Source organism: Harmonia axyridis, chromosome 3 (genome assembly GCF_914767665.1).
Source record: "Harmonia axyridis chromosome 3, icHarAxyr1.1, whole genome shotgun sequence".
Lineage (NCBI taxonomy): Eukaryota > Metazoa > Arthropoda > Insecta > Coleoptera > Coccinellidae > Harmonia > Harmonia axyridis.
Window position 1 is genome coordinate 50,165,849 of NC_059503.1, and position 16,316 is coordinate 50,182,164.

Consider the following 16,316-nt stretch of genomic DNA (forward strand, 5'->3'; position numbering starts at 1 on the left):
TCTGTCTGACTTGTCAAGTGTTGATTGCGGCGTGCCACAGGGATCGGTTCTCGGACCGCTTCTCTTCCTCATCTACGTCAACGATCTTGTGAGCTGCGACCCTGATGCGGACTTTGTTCTTTTTGCTGATGACACAACTGTGCTCAAAAAGGCTCAGTCTAGGGAGCTTATAGTTCACATTTTGGGAGAGTTGTCCTCTGTTGTTTCAGAATGGTTCAATAGCAACCAGCTCAGCTTGAATGAAACGAAGACAGAGTATATGTATTTTTCAATGAGAGATCTAGGAGGGATGAATTCACTTGAACCAATCAAATTTTTAGGTGTACATATGGAGGGTAATTTGTCTTGGAATGCTCACATCGATAAAGTCTGTAGTTCAATTACGTCAGGTGTTTTTGCATTGCGGTCATTAACTGATGTTGTGTCGGATTCTGTGTTATTGTCTGTGTATCGTGGATTCATAGAATCTAGGATAACATATGGTATTTTGTGCTGGGGTCATGATGCTGGTGTGAAACGACTCTTTGGGTTGCAAAGAAAGGCTATCAGAGTTTTGGGTAGACTTAATTACAGAGATGAATGCAAACATGTCTTTCAGGATAAAAAAATACTTACTGTCCCGTGTCTGTTCATTTTTCAGTGTTTGTTGTTTGTAAAGTCGCATGAGGAGGAATATAGAACACACCAGGATATTCATGAATATAACACACGAAAAAGAGATCTAATTTATCCTGATTTCCACAGAATCAATAAGGTAAAGTGCGGTGTAACTTATTATGGGCCTAAGCTCTTCAACAGCCTGCCACCCACTGTGAGGGCGATGCCTACTAAACAATTCAAACTTTGTTTGAAAAAATACTTGTTGAATAAATGTTTTTTCTCATTGAATGAATACTATTTGAATAATTTTCAGGATTTTTCATGAGTATATATTTTCTTTTTGTATTTGACGTATGTAAACATTGTGAAATGTAATAGCATGAATAAATATTATTATTATTATTATTATTATTATTATTGATTATATTTGCAACTCGAATTGGTCACTCATTCAAAGCAAAATTGTTATGAAAACATCCATTTTTCTTACATATTCAACTCTTTTCCTTATTTCAGATTTAGTTAGGAACGTAACAGAAGGATATCGACTTTTCAAATGTTTCCTCAAATTTGAAGAGGTGATTTTGAAAGATAATTTCAACTTGCATAAATTACAAGTAGCATAATTTACATCAACTTTTGTGAAGAAAGCCCAAAGATTGCTGGTCTTTCGCCTGTTATTATTCTTTCGCCTATTATTATTATGTCGCTGACGTGTTTTCGTTTATTTTTTATAATACAGAGTACCATTTATTGCTTCGGTCGACAACTTCAATATAGAAAGAATTTCTTTGGGGTTGTTTATCAAAGATAAGCATAAAATTAGAATTTTATTGCCACCACCAATTATGCAGTAATGCAGTAGTTATTAGTTTGCAGCAAGTATTTATTGTTTAACTAGTTCTACAAAAATACTTCCTACAGCATGCAAAGTTGCCTACGATGCTGGGATTGTCATAAAAATATGCAATTATGTTAGTCGAAAAAGGTTCCGAAGCAATAAAAACATCAGGCTGCCTTCATAATTTACGATTGCAACGGACGATGATATGCCCTGAAAAGATCTGTGAAATGTTCAAACTGTGATCCCGTCACGCTCTGTATTCGTTTTTCGGAACCGTGACTACCTGTGACATTCTGATCTCAGTGATTAAATCACAGTTCGTGAAATATCGCTCTTCTCTAATCAGCATTCCACCGACTGTTTCATAACATTTTGAAGAGGATAATGAGCATACAAGTTGTAAATAACATCCCATCACCAGTAAGGGTTAATGTACAACAATCTAGCTTGCGACATGTTTGGAATACCATAGACGATGAGATGGCGGTAGTTTTTGCAGACACTCGCCATTGCTAGAGTCCATCGAACTCTGTGCTAAGCTTTAATTCTTCGGGTTTGATGAAATGTCCATCAGTTGATTATTCAGGTGATGCGTCAGCAGTGTTGTGAAAGGCAGTGCTATGGTTCCTAAATGGTTTTGTCGGAGATGACCCGGGACCAACTTCTATTTTCTTTTGAAGTTTGTAGGTTCGGGTATATACCCGAACTTAAATAGGTGGAGTCAATTTAGGTGGTACGATCTCAAATAAAAAGTTTACACTGAGAAGCCAATTTTTTTTTTTCACAGAGGATCGTGTGCTTTAGTGAAGTCGAGTGAGATTAGTCGACAGAGTAAGACGTGTCAGCAGTGAGTAGTGATTTCCCAGCCCACTGGTGAGTTATTTTTTTTTGTGATTGTGTATGTTGTAATTTCAGTGTACTGTGTTGTTCAAGTGTGATTGTTGTAAAGCAAACAGGCCCATTGAAAAACGCTCTTAGGAGCGGGTTCGATCAGAACCCTGATCTATTCCACCGTCTCTAACGCGAGTGAGACAGTCATGGATGCGACGACCAGTAGTTCCCCGGTCAAGCCGACAGCAGATCAAGTAGAGACAATTTTGGACTACTTTGCTTCCGACGAAAAAATTTTGAGAACATTATTTATCAGATTAGGCGAAAAATTAGGTATCCCAACGGGTGAAACTCCCGAAAGGAGGTCAAGGAAATCGAAAAGGCAGAAAACACTCCCAAAATCTAATGAGAATTCCCCAATTCAGACAAAAAACAGGTTTGAAATCCTTTCAGACCTTGAAGTCAACGAAAAACTTGATGACGTCTCCATGGTCTCAGACGATGAAGACTCTCAAATTGACCACGCCCCCAACAGCGAAACCGGTAAAGATGGCAGCACATCAGCAACCCCCACCCAGAGGAACACCCAAAACAACCACGCCCCCAAAGGTTCGTCATTCAGAGGCCAAAAAGAAGAGAACAATACGACTTCAATAAGAAACCGATTTTCAATCCTCGAGGATAAAGAAATGGAAGTAATCCAACCAGAGACTCAAACCGAAAATCGATCCCCCCGTAACCCCCGACTGAATAAAATAGAATTTCCGCCAATGCCAAGGAAATCAGTGCCCCTCACCGAAGCACTAAAACCAATCCCAACCAAAGCCCCCCCAAGAATTCCTCCAATCAAGGTGAGGAACTCTAATTCATTCCCGTCAATTGAAAAGATGGCAGACGAACGTCAAATAAAAATAAAATTTGCAAAACAGACCAATCAAGGGTTGCAAATTTTCCCTGAGACTGCTGACGACCATCGAAAACTGACCTCAGGTCTGAAAGAACACGATCAGGAGTATTTTTCCTATACATTGCCTGATGACAAGCTACTCCGCGTTGTGATTCGCGGCATTCCCGGACATGAAACCGAGAAATCGATCAAAGAAAAATTAGAGAAACGGGGCTTCGAAGTTTTCGAAACAACCCAACTATACAGGAGAGTGGAAGGCGGGAAACACTATTTCCCATTGATGTTGGTGAAACTTCCCCGCACCGAAGCCAGTAAAGAAATTTTCAACCTGTCCCATCTAGGTTTCTTCAAAATCCAAGTAGAATCCCAAAGAACAAGGCAAACATTTAAACAATGTTTCAGATGCCAAAGCTTTGGCCACACTCAGTCCACATGTCACTTGAAACCAAGATGCGTGAAATGTAGCGAGGAACACTGGTCATTCGAATGTCCGAAACCAAAAACTACTCCTGCCGTGTGCGCCAACTGCCGCCTACCCCACCCAGCCAATTATCGAGGCTGCAAGAACTACCCGGGCAACTCAAAGAAGCCCAAAACTCAGGAAAGGAAGTTCAACTCTAACAAAGTTGTAGAGGGCGTGTCCTACAGTTCCAAAGTGGCCCCGAAAAAGACTGAAAACAAGATCATAACCAAAGAACCAAACATGACGGAGATGCTGGCCCAAGTCACATCTTTATTAACCAAGATTGCCAGTAGCCTCAATAAATAGGAAGCCGCACTCTCTAAAAGTGCTTGCGTGGAATTCAAATTCCATCGTGAACAGGCTCCCGGAGTTCAGGGACTACGTTGCAGAAGAAAAATTTGACGTCGTTCTCTTATGCGAAACGTTCCTGAAGCCAGCCAACACATTGTCGGTCCCTAACTACCACATCTACCGAAGTGACCGCCTCACAGGAAGAAACGGTGGAGTCGCTGTCCTAGTGAAGAAAAATATCCATCACGAACGGATTCCCAATTTCAACATTGTAAATCTAGAGCACGCAGCAGTGAACATCCTGATGTCCGACAACAGGCCCATCACAATTATAGCCGCCTACAACTCTCCGAGTAAACCCCTCCTTGCTTCTGATTTGAGCCAGATATTCCCCTCATCTGACAGAATAATCCTTGGTGGTGATCTGAACGCTAAAAACCGTCTATGGAACTCGAGGACCACGACGACACGAGGCAGAACTCTTGCCGCGCATGCAGCCTCCAACAACTACTCGGTTGTTGGTCCGGATCAACCAACGCACTACGGGACAGGGAGACCCGATGTGCTGGACGTTTTTCTCCTCAATAATATAGAATACTCTTCCACAGTACATACGCAGACAGTCCTGAGTTCAGATCACAACCCGATAATTCTAGAGCTGGAAGACTGGCACGACATCCCAGTTCAACACTCGGAGAAGCAAATAAATTGGAGAAAGTTCACTGACCTGCTCAAGAACACCCAACCCCTAGAAGAGCCCAAGACCGTGATGGAAATTAACAGTGCCACAAGAAGACTGACAGTGGACATTCAAGCAGCCATTTCTGAAGCGACAAAAATAAAAATCAAAAACTCCCCGGATAAGAACAGCTTACCTCCGGAAATCAAACAGCTGATTCAACTCAAGAACAGAGCTCTGAGAAAAGCCCAACGAACTCTGGACCCAAGGGACAAGAGGGAAGCTAATCGTTTGACCAACAAAGTCAAATATGAGATCCAGAAGTTCAAAAATGATAGTTGGCAGGAATTTCTGGAAACAATCAATGAAGACTGCAACGATAGCAACGCCCACTACAAACCCATGTGGAACCTGAACAAGAGGCTCAAAAACAAGACAAATAGATCTCCACCATTACATGGACCAGGCCGTATTGTTCATACAGACCATGAAAAAGTTGATGTCTTCGCAGACAGACTTCAATTACAGTTCTCCCCAAACCGCAGCCCCGACGACGACATTGACTTTGAGGAATCAATTGAAAGAAAGGCAGGAAGAATCATCCGCCAACAATCCGACGCAACGATCCGTTCAACCAACGCAGATGAAGTTCTTGAAGAGATAAAGTATCTCAAGAAAAGAAGCTCTCCTGGCGAAGACGGTATCACAAATTCCCATTTGAAAACCTGCCCCATAGAATTTACTAAGAATATCGTTAATTTAATAAACGGCATTTTACGCCTTCAGCACTTCCCTGAAGCATGGAAGAATGCAATAGTAATTCTAATACCTAAACAAGGTGAAGACCCTTTATTTCCTCAAAGTCACCGTCCTATTAGTCTCCTCTGCACCATGGGGAAACTCACTGAACGTATTGTGCTTAGAAGACTCGAAGAAGAACTTCAAAGCAACAATACCATCCCTGATGAACAATACGGCTTCAGAGCAGAACACTCGATTGAACAGCAAGTACTTAGACTAACGGAAAACGTGATCAATAACATAAATATGAGACACATCAGTGCGGCCGCATTTTTCGACATATCCAAGGCGTTCGATAAAGTGTGGCACCAAGGTCTAATTGTCAAAATGAACCAAGCTGGCACTACCCTAGCAGTCACAAGACTTATTAACAGCTACCTCAAATCCCGGACATTTCAAGTCAAAATTGGCTCTTGCAGATCAGCTAAAACCCCAATAACAGCGGGGGTTCCCCAAGGAGGTGTTCTCTCGCCGAAGTTGTATAATATTTATTCATCGGATATTCCAAGGGTTTTCGGAAATGCGAAAATCTTCACCTATGCTGACGATACCGCTGTGCTTGCCCACTCCAGAAATTTGAATCTGGGAAGAAGATACCTCCAATCAGCGACTGATTCAATTCTGGAGTGGATGGAGAAATGGAAAATCAAAGTAAATCCAAAGAAAACGCAAGCAATCGTTTTCAGCAGAAAAGCCGCTCTACCGAGCGATCAACTCGAAATAAATGGTGAAGAAATCCCTTGGAGTAACAAAGTTAAATACCTTGGTGTGATCTTTGACCGTAAGCTTACGTGGAAGGATCACATCGAAGAAATCAAAAGAAAAACTACGCTGAAAAATATACAACTACATCCTCTGATGGCGAGAAAGAGCAAACTCAGCCTTGACAACAAGTTGAGGTTGTACAAAATGGTAATCGTCCCGTCGATACTATACTGCTCCACTGCTTGGGGGCAAGCTGCCAAATGTCATAAATCAAAACTTGAAGTAATTCAAAGCAAAACCCTCAGAAAAATTACAGACGCCCCTTGGTTCATCCGGAATAATGACATCAGAAAAGATCTAAAAATTGACACAGTTTCTAAACAAATAAGACGACGTAACAAGAAACTTTTGGAAAAATTCGAGTCCCACACCAACCCCACTTTGGCAGAGGCCTTAAATTACGACCCAGAGGAGTCATCAAAAATAAAGCGGCCAAAATTAGCGCTAAACGAAGAGGGAGATCATAGTTAATTCCACCACTGAAGGCGAAAAAATAAAGTAGTAACGCCCACAAAACTCCCCCATCCTATGGGGAATACACCAAGCCCAAGGATAAAAGTGTTTCAAACACTAATCCAAGAAGAAACCAAAGATCCTTGTGTTTCGAGGAATTATCAAAGCCCAACAATCGTTTTACTCTCCCATATTCCCGTATTATATTATAATGTCTGGTCGCGGTAAAGGTGGAAAAGTTAAGGGTAAGGCAAAGTCTCGTTCCAACCGAGCTGGATTACAATTTCCAGTTGGTCGTATTCATCGTTTATTACGCAAAGGAAATTATGCTGAACGAGTTGGAGCTGGAGCACCCGTCTATCTAGCCGCTGTTATGGAATATCTAGCCGCCGAAGTTTTGGAATTGGCCGGTAACGCAGCACGTGACAACAAGAAAACCAGAATTATTCCCAGACATCTTCAGCTGGCAATCAGAAACGACGAAGAGTTGAACAAATTGCTATCGGGAGTAACTATCGCTCAAGGTGGTGTTTTACCGAATATCCAAGCCGTCCTCTTGCCAAAGAAGACAGAAAAGAAATCATAAATACAATCTGTATGTGAAACGGCCCTTTTCAGGGCCACAATATTTCCTCATTGAAAAGATTTTTTTATCATCTGATCACTTTGGGTATAATAAAATTGCGACAATTTCACGGTCCTACTGACATTCGTAAGTAGGGTAAATGCTCTGATTTTCGACCAAATTAACAAAAACATCGATTTCGGGTACGACTTTTTCACACATAAACTAATCATAAACTAATTTTAAAGGTGTTGATGTTCATCGATTCTTTGGCTAGTTTTAAATAATTTGTCATATAATTTCAAACGTTCTCTTCGCATTCAACCTTCGAAATGTGAAAACAGAGAAAATCTGAATAACATTCGGGTCACGACCATGCCGCAGAGTTCTCGACCATTTTTTTGTTTGTTTTCGACCACTAATAATAGTGGCTGCTCACTTCTCGTCTTCACTTAAAAATTTTATATTTATATCAATCAGATGGATTTCAGATGAGGTAATTGAGTAAGAAACACTGGGAACGTAAAAAAATTATTCTGCAAAAGTTTTCATTTTCTATAAGTATTTCAAAATAGGAACTCATATTAAATAATATTATTTGGTTATTTTGTTCTTAATATCTTTTCAGAAACTAATGAGTATATAAAACACCGACCACAAGTGGTCGAGAATTAAGTATAGTATATCCAAAGTCACTTGGAGGAAGCCAGAATATTTCAATTATATGTTCAAGGGTTGTCCAAGTTTCCAGAAATTCCTTTGGGGCCAGTGAATTTATTGCCTAACAATACTTTCGAATAAACCCCCGGTATTTAGCGGATCGCGGTTTCCATTTCAAAGAGACATCTGGCCGAGCGTTTTTATGGACTAGTTCAAGTGGCTTTGTATATACTATACAATCAAATTGGTTCTCGACCGAGAATAAATGAAAGGTAGAATAAGTATGTTTCAACGTTAATTCAGTGGTCGCAAACTAATATTCAAAAAAAAAAACGAACATGATCCAACAGAAATATATCGGTTGAAATAAACAATTATTGAAATTACATATTGGTTGTCGACCACTTTGGTCGAGAAATAAAAGGTAAAAATTTTCCAATACCAGTTCGCGACTGTCGAATAATATACATTTTCCCACAACTGCTATGAAAAGTAGCGTATTCTTCATAGCTTACTCAATTTCAAAACTATGTATTGCTCATACTGTGGGAAATATTATTTCTCACAGCACTTTGCCCACACCTCGCTTGGTAGACCAATGTAATTGGGCTTTTGAGTCGTTTCTATGGAAACGCAATAAATTCGCGCATACTGTCAACGAAGGCCATTTTAATTTGAATCAAGTCCATTACTTGAATTATTGAAATTTGTGCAGTTGTAGGAAAAGTACAGTGTGCAACATGTGGAGAAAGTCCTTTTCTCGCTCGTGTGAACTCGCGAGAAAAGTTGGACTTTCCCCACTTGTTGCACAATATACTATTTCAGCGCGAAAACTTTGACCTATACCCCTACTATGCAAACTATCTTGAAAGGGTAGCAATGGTCGAGAAAACACGTACGGCGGAAATATTTTACACTACAAGATATATTTTATTATTATTTTATCTCAAATCACGGAATGGTCGAGTCGAGAGACACTGACGGTCGGCTAACCAGTGCATTTACCCTATATACAGTGGCTTAGGTAGCTATTAGACCCGGGTCGATCGCAACCCACCGACGAGATAATCGGGTCGAAAGACATAATATAATACAGTGGGAGATCAGGTAAGAAATTTACGAAATCGGTTGTTCTGAATAATGGTCTATTTTCGAATAAAAATGAACAAATTTGTAAAACAGTCCCCCACTATGAACAGTAGGAAAGGACTTATTCTAGTTAACTAGACCTTCAAACTTCGATTTATCGAATCGAATAAATTATCGTATAATTCGATAATTATCGTACCGGTGGCAACGATGGATTTCGGAGTTACTTTCGAGCTACAATTTATTTATTTTGTATTATTCAATAGTTATGTCAACTAATGGGGCTATGTTAATTGGTGCTTTCATCTTTTGAAAATGAAATAAAACAAAAGTAAAAGATAATGAAATCAAACTCAATAAAAAATAACTATACTACGAGGTTGCAACAGGTAAGTCGAGTCCGATTGTTCATTAAATTAGTGGAGAAATGGTGGACTGTATAAGCGACAGCGAAACATATGAAAATGATACTAAAGTCTAAAATTGTGGTTAACATTATAACTTACCTGATGGGCGTCAGGTTAGAAAACATAGCCTCTCCACAGGGCCCTTGGTGCGGGATATACAGGGTGTTTCCTAAACATACGGCAAAAATTCAGGGGGTTGTTCCTTGGACTATTTTAAGCATGTTTTGTCCTTGGATGATTTTTGAAAAACCTCTTTGTTTCGAAGATACAGGGCGAACAACATTTTTCATATTTTTAAAATTAATAATAGTTCAATAATTAATAATAATTTGGATTGGAAGAGGTGGACCTCATTTATGGCCTGCTCGTTACCCGGACTTAAACCCCTTAGATTATTTCCTATGGGGCCATCTAAAATCATTAGTTTATACCACTCCAGTAGAAAATGTGGAAGACTTGCGAAATCGGATCATTGCTGGGTGTAACTTAATAAGAAATGATCCTGGTGTTTTTGAAAGGGTTCGACAGTCAATGAGGAGAAGATTGGATGCTTGTATGCTGGCTAGAGGTGGTCATTTTCAACAGTTTTTGTAGGTTGAGTTGAATTTTCATGTAATTTTTCATAATAAAATGTTATTATCTGAAATTTTGTTTCCCCTATATCTTCGAAACAAATAGGTTTTTCAAAAATCATCAAAGGACAAAATATTCTTAGAATAGTCCAAGGAACAACCCCCTGAATTTTTGCCGCATGTTTAGGAAACACCCTGTATTTCAGCTCCAACTTTCGGTTTTCAAGGGCGGTGTAGAAAAGCTCTAACATAATGCGTTCGAGCGAATATAAAATCGACGAATAATGCGGGAGTTTCCGAATGAAGCCACCAATTGTTCCCTTGTTCACTCGCGAACTTACCATCTTTCGCTATACCTCGAACTCACACAAACAGGTAGGAATGCTACACCTATCAATAACGCTCCCGTGGTTTGAAAAATGCTAGGGTTCGTGTTGTAGTAAGGAAAATGTATCGACGAAAAGCTGCAAAAATTCTACTTGCTGAAGAATCCGACAATCCGACAAGTTCGACAATCTAGGAATAAAAGTCGTAACTTAACAACATGAACACCTAATTGAAAATGCGTAAAGTGAATGATATCTTACCTACAAAAGGAAATTTTTTTATGGTTAATTGGGATCCGGGAATTGAAAGCACGCGGGATGATTTTATATCATCCCGATATGAAAAATTCAACGAGGTAGAGAATGATGAAAATGTTTCACGATTGATGAATTATGTAGAACCACACTCGAATCGTTTCGCCAACGATGTGATCTTCAGAAACGTTAGGCTACTAACTATATATAGCAAAACATGTCCCTGGGGAGGGGGGCTCAAACTACCTCCACTACCTACCACATTATAGGTTAATCGTAACACCTACCAATCACAGTATATCGTTATAATCTACTTATAACTAAACTACAATTTGTCACTAAGAACCGTAAACTTCAGCGGATTGTTAATTTTCCCTTTGAACATACGTTCCATTGTGGCCAAAAACACTTTTCATTAGAATACTTGAACAGTTTTAACGATCTATCACACCAATAATCAAGTTTTGATAATACTGACGACAGTTGAGTCATTAATTAAATTATCGCCGATTTCAACGGATAATGTTCGACTGTGAATTTGAATCCACGCCACCAGAACTTCGAGTAGCTATCCGAAAAGCGTACGAAGCTTTTATAAACTGGTGTGCGAGTGAAGATGAAATAAGTCCAGTGCATTATGCTAAATAGCGAGCATAGATACTTGAAAAGGCAGAATGTTGGATACAAAGCGAATAAGTCAAGTGTTCCTTCCGGAGCAATAAAAATTTCTGAACGATGCTCCTGTAGAATGTCTCCCTAGTGAGGTAACTTCTGAATTCCTTCAGTGCATATTAAAACAGGTTGCTTTGATTATTGCCATCTCCTGAGTTGGCGCAGGTGCGATGAACTTCTGAAATTGAGAATGAATGTGATATGGAAACGTTAGAAAATCGAATCATAATAACTTATTCTCGCGCAAATCTTTCAATTACATAAGCAGAGTGGATCAAAATAGCGAAACAATACTGTGACACGCGCAACAAAAACCGCGACTGTAAAAAGGGTTATTCTTACAAATGAGGGGTTTGGCAAAGTTACACGACAGCCTTTAGAGCAGGGGGGTGAAACCGCTAGTGCTAACACTGGCAACGGATGTGACGTCACAGTCACTCAGCATTACACGGTATACGTATCACGATGTAAAAATTTTATTCTCATAACAAGCCAATCAGCGTTCGAGGTTTCCAATAAATAGGTATTTGATTGAACAGCCAACAATTAATTGTGTTTGTAATGCATGTATGGTAGCAATGAACAGATCAAGTAGTTTTTATTGTCGCTTATTACAAGTTCTGTTTTAGGTTTCAGGTAATCCATGAGAAACTAAATTTAGAACATAATTAGACTGGGTTTTTCCTCATATCGTATTTCAATGTACTAATATATCTGAAAGCCCTCTTACTTGCGATTATAATATTCCTTCAAAATCAACTGGATTTAAGTTAAATTCTGTTCCTCGGCCTTTACTGAAATATCAAATTAATTATCATCATCCCTATGATTCCAGAACTTCCCCAAATGTTACTTGTATGGAAAATATTAATGATTTTAACAATAACCATATCCGTGATCCAGAACTATCATATATATATATATATATATATATATATATATATATCTGCAATTTTAAGGGATATCGACTGAAGCGAGGTAGATTTAAATACTCTTTATTTCTTGCCTAGCTTTCGGAAAACTTTGTTTCCATCATCAGGGCCAAAAATGTTGAGGTTATTCCTCAGTAATTACAAATAAACTTGAAAACATTGAGACAACAGTTCACAAGACAAGTAGTCAATTTTTTAAAACGCAATAAATTATGCTTCGATAAATCTAACCTTAAAATAATTGATCACAGAGTATACAAATCAGTCCACAGATTATTCTGTCATAATGTTGTTCTTCTCTGACTTATTCATCCAACGGTCCATCATAAAAATTTTTTCGTTCTTTAATGTTAGGGTATGTGAGTAGATAGGTATATACATTACTTAGTTTCTGTATGTCGGTCTTTTTATTTATTGGGTCTTTCTGGTTCCTTATGTTTATCATCTCGAGTATGAGTCTTTTGTTATACTTTTTCTGAGTTGCCACTATCTCTGCACTGTCGAAGTCAATCCTATGTCCTTTCTCTACCGCATGTATGGTTAAAGCACATCGCTGGTTGTTTTTTGTGATGTCACTTTTGTGTAAGGCCAATCTGCTTTTTAGCCACTGGGACGTGTGACCAATATATGTGCACTCACATTCCGCACAATTCATCTTATAGACAACATTTGACCTAAGTAGTGTTGGTGTTTGATCTTTTATTCTGCTGTATAATCTTGAAATGCTTTTTGTATTATACGTTGCTATCTTTATATTTTCCTCCTTGAAACAATTTTTGATCTTACTAGTCAAATCTCTAATATTTGGCAGGGAACCATATTTTGTGTTTTCTGGCATTCTGTTATCATCTCCTTCTGCTGCTTCAGGTGGTTTTGGTTCAGGTTTAGGTTGTTCTGGATTATTATTTGACTCGTACAATAATTTGTTTAGTAATCCTCTCGGATAAGAGTTTTCTTGAAATATCCGGTATAATTTCTTCAGATTCGCATCCACCAAATCTGGGTGACAAATGTTCTTGATCCTGGCTTTCATTTCTTTAACACAATTTATTTTTACTTGTATTGGATGTTCTGACTGATAGTTGATGAACTTATTGGATGCTGAATTCTTTCTGTACCAGTCTAGTTTAATTGTGTTATTTATTCTACATACCTTCGTGTCTAAAAAGGGTACTGTTTTATTTTCATCTTCTCTCTCTATTGTAAATTGTATGTGTGGATCATAGCTGTTGAAAATTTGTTGTATTTCATCTATGCCTGTGTGAGGCAGTGCAAGGATTAGGTCGTCAACAAATTTCTTCAGGAAAATGAGATTGAATGACAGCAACGGTATACATACATCCAGTAGATGGTCCATTACATATTGTGACAAGATCGGGCTAAGCTTCGATCCCATGGCGCAGCCAAATGTTTGCACATAGAATTCATTCTGAAAGCAGAAGTAGTTGTTTTTTAGAATAAACTGTATTATCTCCATGAACAATGACTTAGGAATGTTGCAGTGTTCCTCAATTTTAGTCCACTTTATATCGATTACCTTCAATACCAATTCATTGTAAATATTGCCAAATAAATTTATCACATCGAGTGATGCTAGCTCATATCCTTCTGGAATGACTAGGTTGTTCATGCATTTGGAAAACTCAAAGGTGTCTTTTATGTAGTACTCATTATTTCTTTCATATGCATTCGATAGAATATTCGCCAGAAATTCCGCCAAATTTGATGTTGGGCTCTGTATGCTAGCAACTATTGGTCGAAGTGGGTGTCCTGATTTATGAACCTTTGGATTTCCATAAACTTTTGGACAAACTGAGTTGTAGCATTTCATGGCCTTTGCTTGTTCTTTACTGATAGAGTTAGATTTAAAAAGTCTACTTACATAGTCATTGCATTTGTTTTGCAATGTGGTTGTAGGATCTCTCGGTATTTGTTTGAAACTTTCTGAATTTATTATTGTATACATTTTTTGAGTATAGTCTTCTCTGTCCATGGCCACAGTGACTGCTCCTTTGTCGCTATTAAGGATGATAAGATTTTCATTAGCTTTCAGAAATTCCCTTGCAATTCTATATGGTCTGTCTGTTTGGTACATTATGTCCCTATTTTTGTGAATATAACTGGCTATGATGCTGGATACTTTTGCTCGGTATAGGTCTTGATTCTTCTCAGTTGTCTTTTGAATAATATCTTCCACATCGGCAATGAGATTGTCCATCGATATCTCCCCTACAGGTACAGCCATGCTGAACTTCGATCCTAACGATAGAAAATTTTCTATTTCTTTAGGAATCTGTATTGACGACAGATTCCTAAACCATTTTTCTTGATTCTTCCAATTTGGCTTATTCATCTCTTCCAGTTTTCCAATCTTTTTGATGTTTGTCAGTTTTATTATATGGAATCGTTTGTTGTATAGAATTCTCTGTCTTTTCTTAAACTCCATTAACAATTCTCGTGACATGATGTCCTTTAACATCCTCATAATATCCTCATTAGCTGTTTCTAAATGACTGATTCTTAAGTTTACATGATTAACCTCCAAGCGTGAGATAGAACTAGTTAACTTGTTGTTGAAATTATCGATTTTCTTATTTAGTTTTTTCCCTCCTTCAATTTCAAAAAGCTTCTGAACACTTTTAATGCTGTGATTTATATGATTAGGTACCAGATTTCTTCTCTTACACTCCAACAGGAATATTCTCCTATTTCGGGCAGATGCCAGCTTGATATTATTTGAGCTCCACCTTTTAAGTCTTGTTGCCTCTTCTTGTCCATAAGTTGTGGCGATGTCATGATAAAATCCCATTTTGTGATATATTTGATTAGTTAACAGTCGTACTATAAATGTCTGCAATTTTAAGGGATATCGACTGAAGCGAGGTAGATTTAAATACTCTTTATTTCTTGCCTAGCTTTCGGAAAACTTTGTTTCCATCATCAGGGCCAAAAATGTTGAGGTTATTCCTCAGTAATTACAAATAAACTTGAAAACATTGAGACAACAGTTCACAAGACAAGTAGTCAATTTTTTAAAACGCAATAAATTATGCTTCGATAAATCTAACCTTAAAATAATTGATCACAGAGTATACAAATCAGTCCACAGATTATTCTGTCATAATGTTGTTCTTCTCTGACTTATTCATCCAACGGTCCATCATAAAAATTTTTTCGTTCTTTAATGTTAGGGTATGTGAGTAGATAGGTATATACATTACTTAGTTTCTGTATGTCGGTCTTTTTATTTATTGGGTCTTTCTGGTTCCTTATGTTTATCATCTCGAGTATGAGTCTTTTGTTATACTTTTTCTGAGTTGCCACTATCTCTGCACTGTCGAAGTCAATCCTATGTCCTTTCTCTACCGCATGTATGGTTAAAGCACATCGCTGGTTGTTTTTTGTGATGTCACTTTTGTGTAAGGCCAATCTGCTTTTTAGCCACTGGGACGTGTGACCAATATATGTGCACTCACATTCCGCACAATTCATCTTATAGACAACATTTGACCTAAGTAGTGTTGGTGTTTGATCTTTTATTCTGCTGTATAATCTTGAAATGCTTTTTGTATTATACGTTGCTATCTTTATATTTTCCTCCTTGAAACAATTTTTGATCTTACTAGTCAAATCTCTAATATTTGGCAGGGAACCATATTTTGTGTTTTCTGGCATTCTGTTATCATCTCCTTCTGCTGCTTCAGGTGGTTTTGGTTCAGGTTTAGGTTGTTCTGGATTATTATTTGACTCGTACAATAATTTGTTTAGTAATCCTCTCGGATAAGAGTTTTCTTGAAATATCCGGTATAATTTCTTCAGATTCGCATCCACCAAATCTGGGTGACAAATGTTCTTGATCCTGGCTTTCATTTCTTTAACACAATTTATTTTTACTTGTATTGGATGTTCTGACTGATAGTTGATGAACTTATTGGATGCTGAATTCTTTCTGTACCAGTCTAGTTTAATTGTGTTATTTATTCTACATACCTTCGTGTCTAAAAAGGGTACTGTTTTATTTTCATCTTCTCTCTCTATTGTAAATTGTATGTGTGGATCATAGCTGTTGAAAATTTGTTGTATTTCATCTATGCCTGTGTGAGGCAGTGCAAGGATTAGGTCGTCAACAAATTTCTTCAGGAAAATGAGATTGAATGACAGCAACGGTATACATACATCCAGTAGATGGTCCATTACATATTGT

General features: G+C 38.1%; 3 protein-coding genes across 3 annotated transcripts; 1 reads left to right on the forward strand and 2 right to left on the reverse strand.

The window, feature by feature from the left end:
* The first annotated feature begins 6,845 nt into the window (after positions 1-6,845).
* Positions 6,846-7,220, forward strand: LOC123675416 (histone H2A). Its single transcript, XM_045610770.1, has one exon. It carries the CDS (start codon positions 6,846-6,848, stop codon positions 7,218-7,220), a length of 375 nt encoding a protein of 124 aa, XP_045466726.1.
* A 5,196-nt stretch (positions 7,221-12,416) lies between these two features.
* LOC123675417 lies at positions 12,417-15,337 on the reverse strand. The gene is made up of 2 exons (XM_045610771.1): positions 13,995-15,337; positions 12,417-13,541 (listed from the first exon to the last, which is right to left on the reverse strand). The coding sequence occupies exons 1-2, from the start codon at positions 14,919-14,921 to the stop codon at positions 12,417-12,419; spliced, it is 2,052 nt and encodes a 683-aa protein (XP_045466727.1). The 5' UTR covers positions 14,922-15,337.
* On the reverse strand, positions 15,254-16,306 carry LOC123675418. The gene has a single exon (XM_045610772.1). It carries the CDS (start codon positions 16,304-16,306, stop codon positions 15,254-15,256), a length of 1,053 nt encoding a protein of 350 aa, XP_045466728.1.
* Positions 16,307-16,316: the final 10 nt, after the last annotated feature.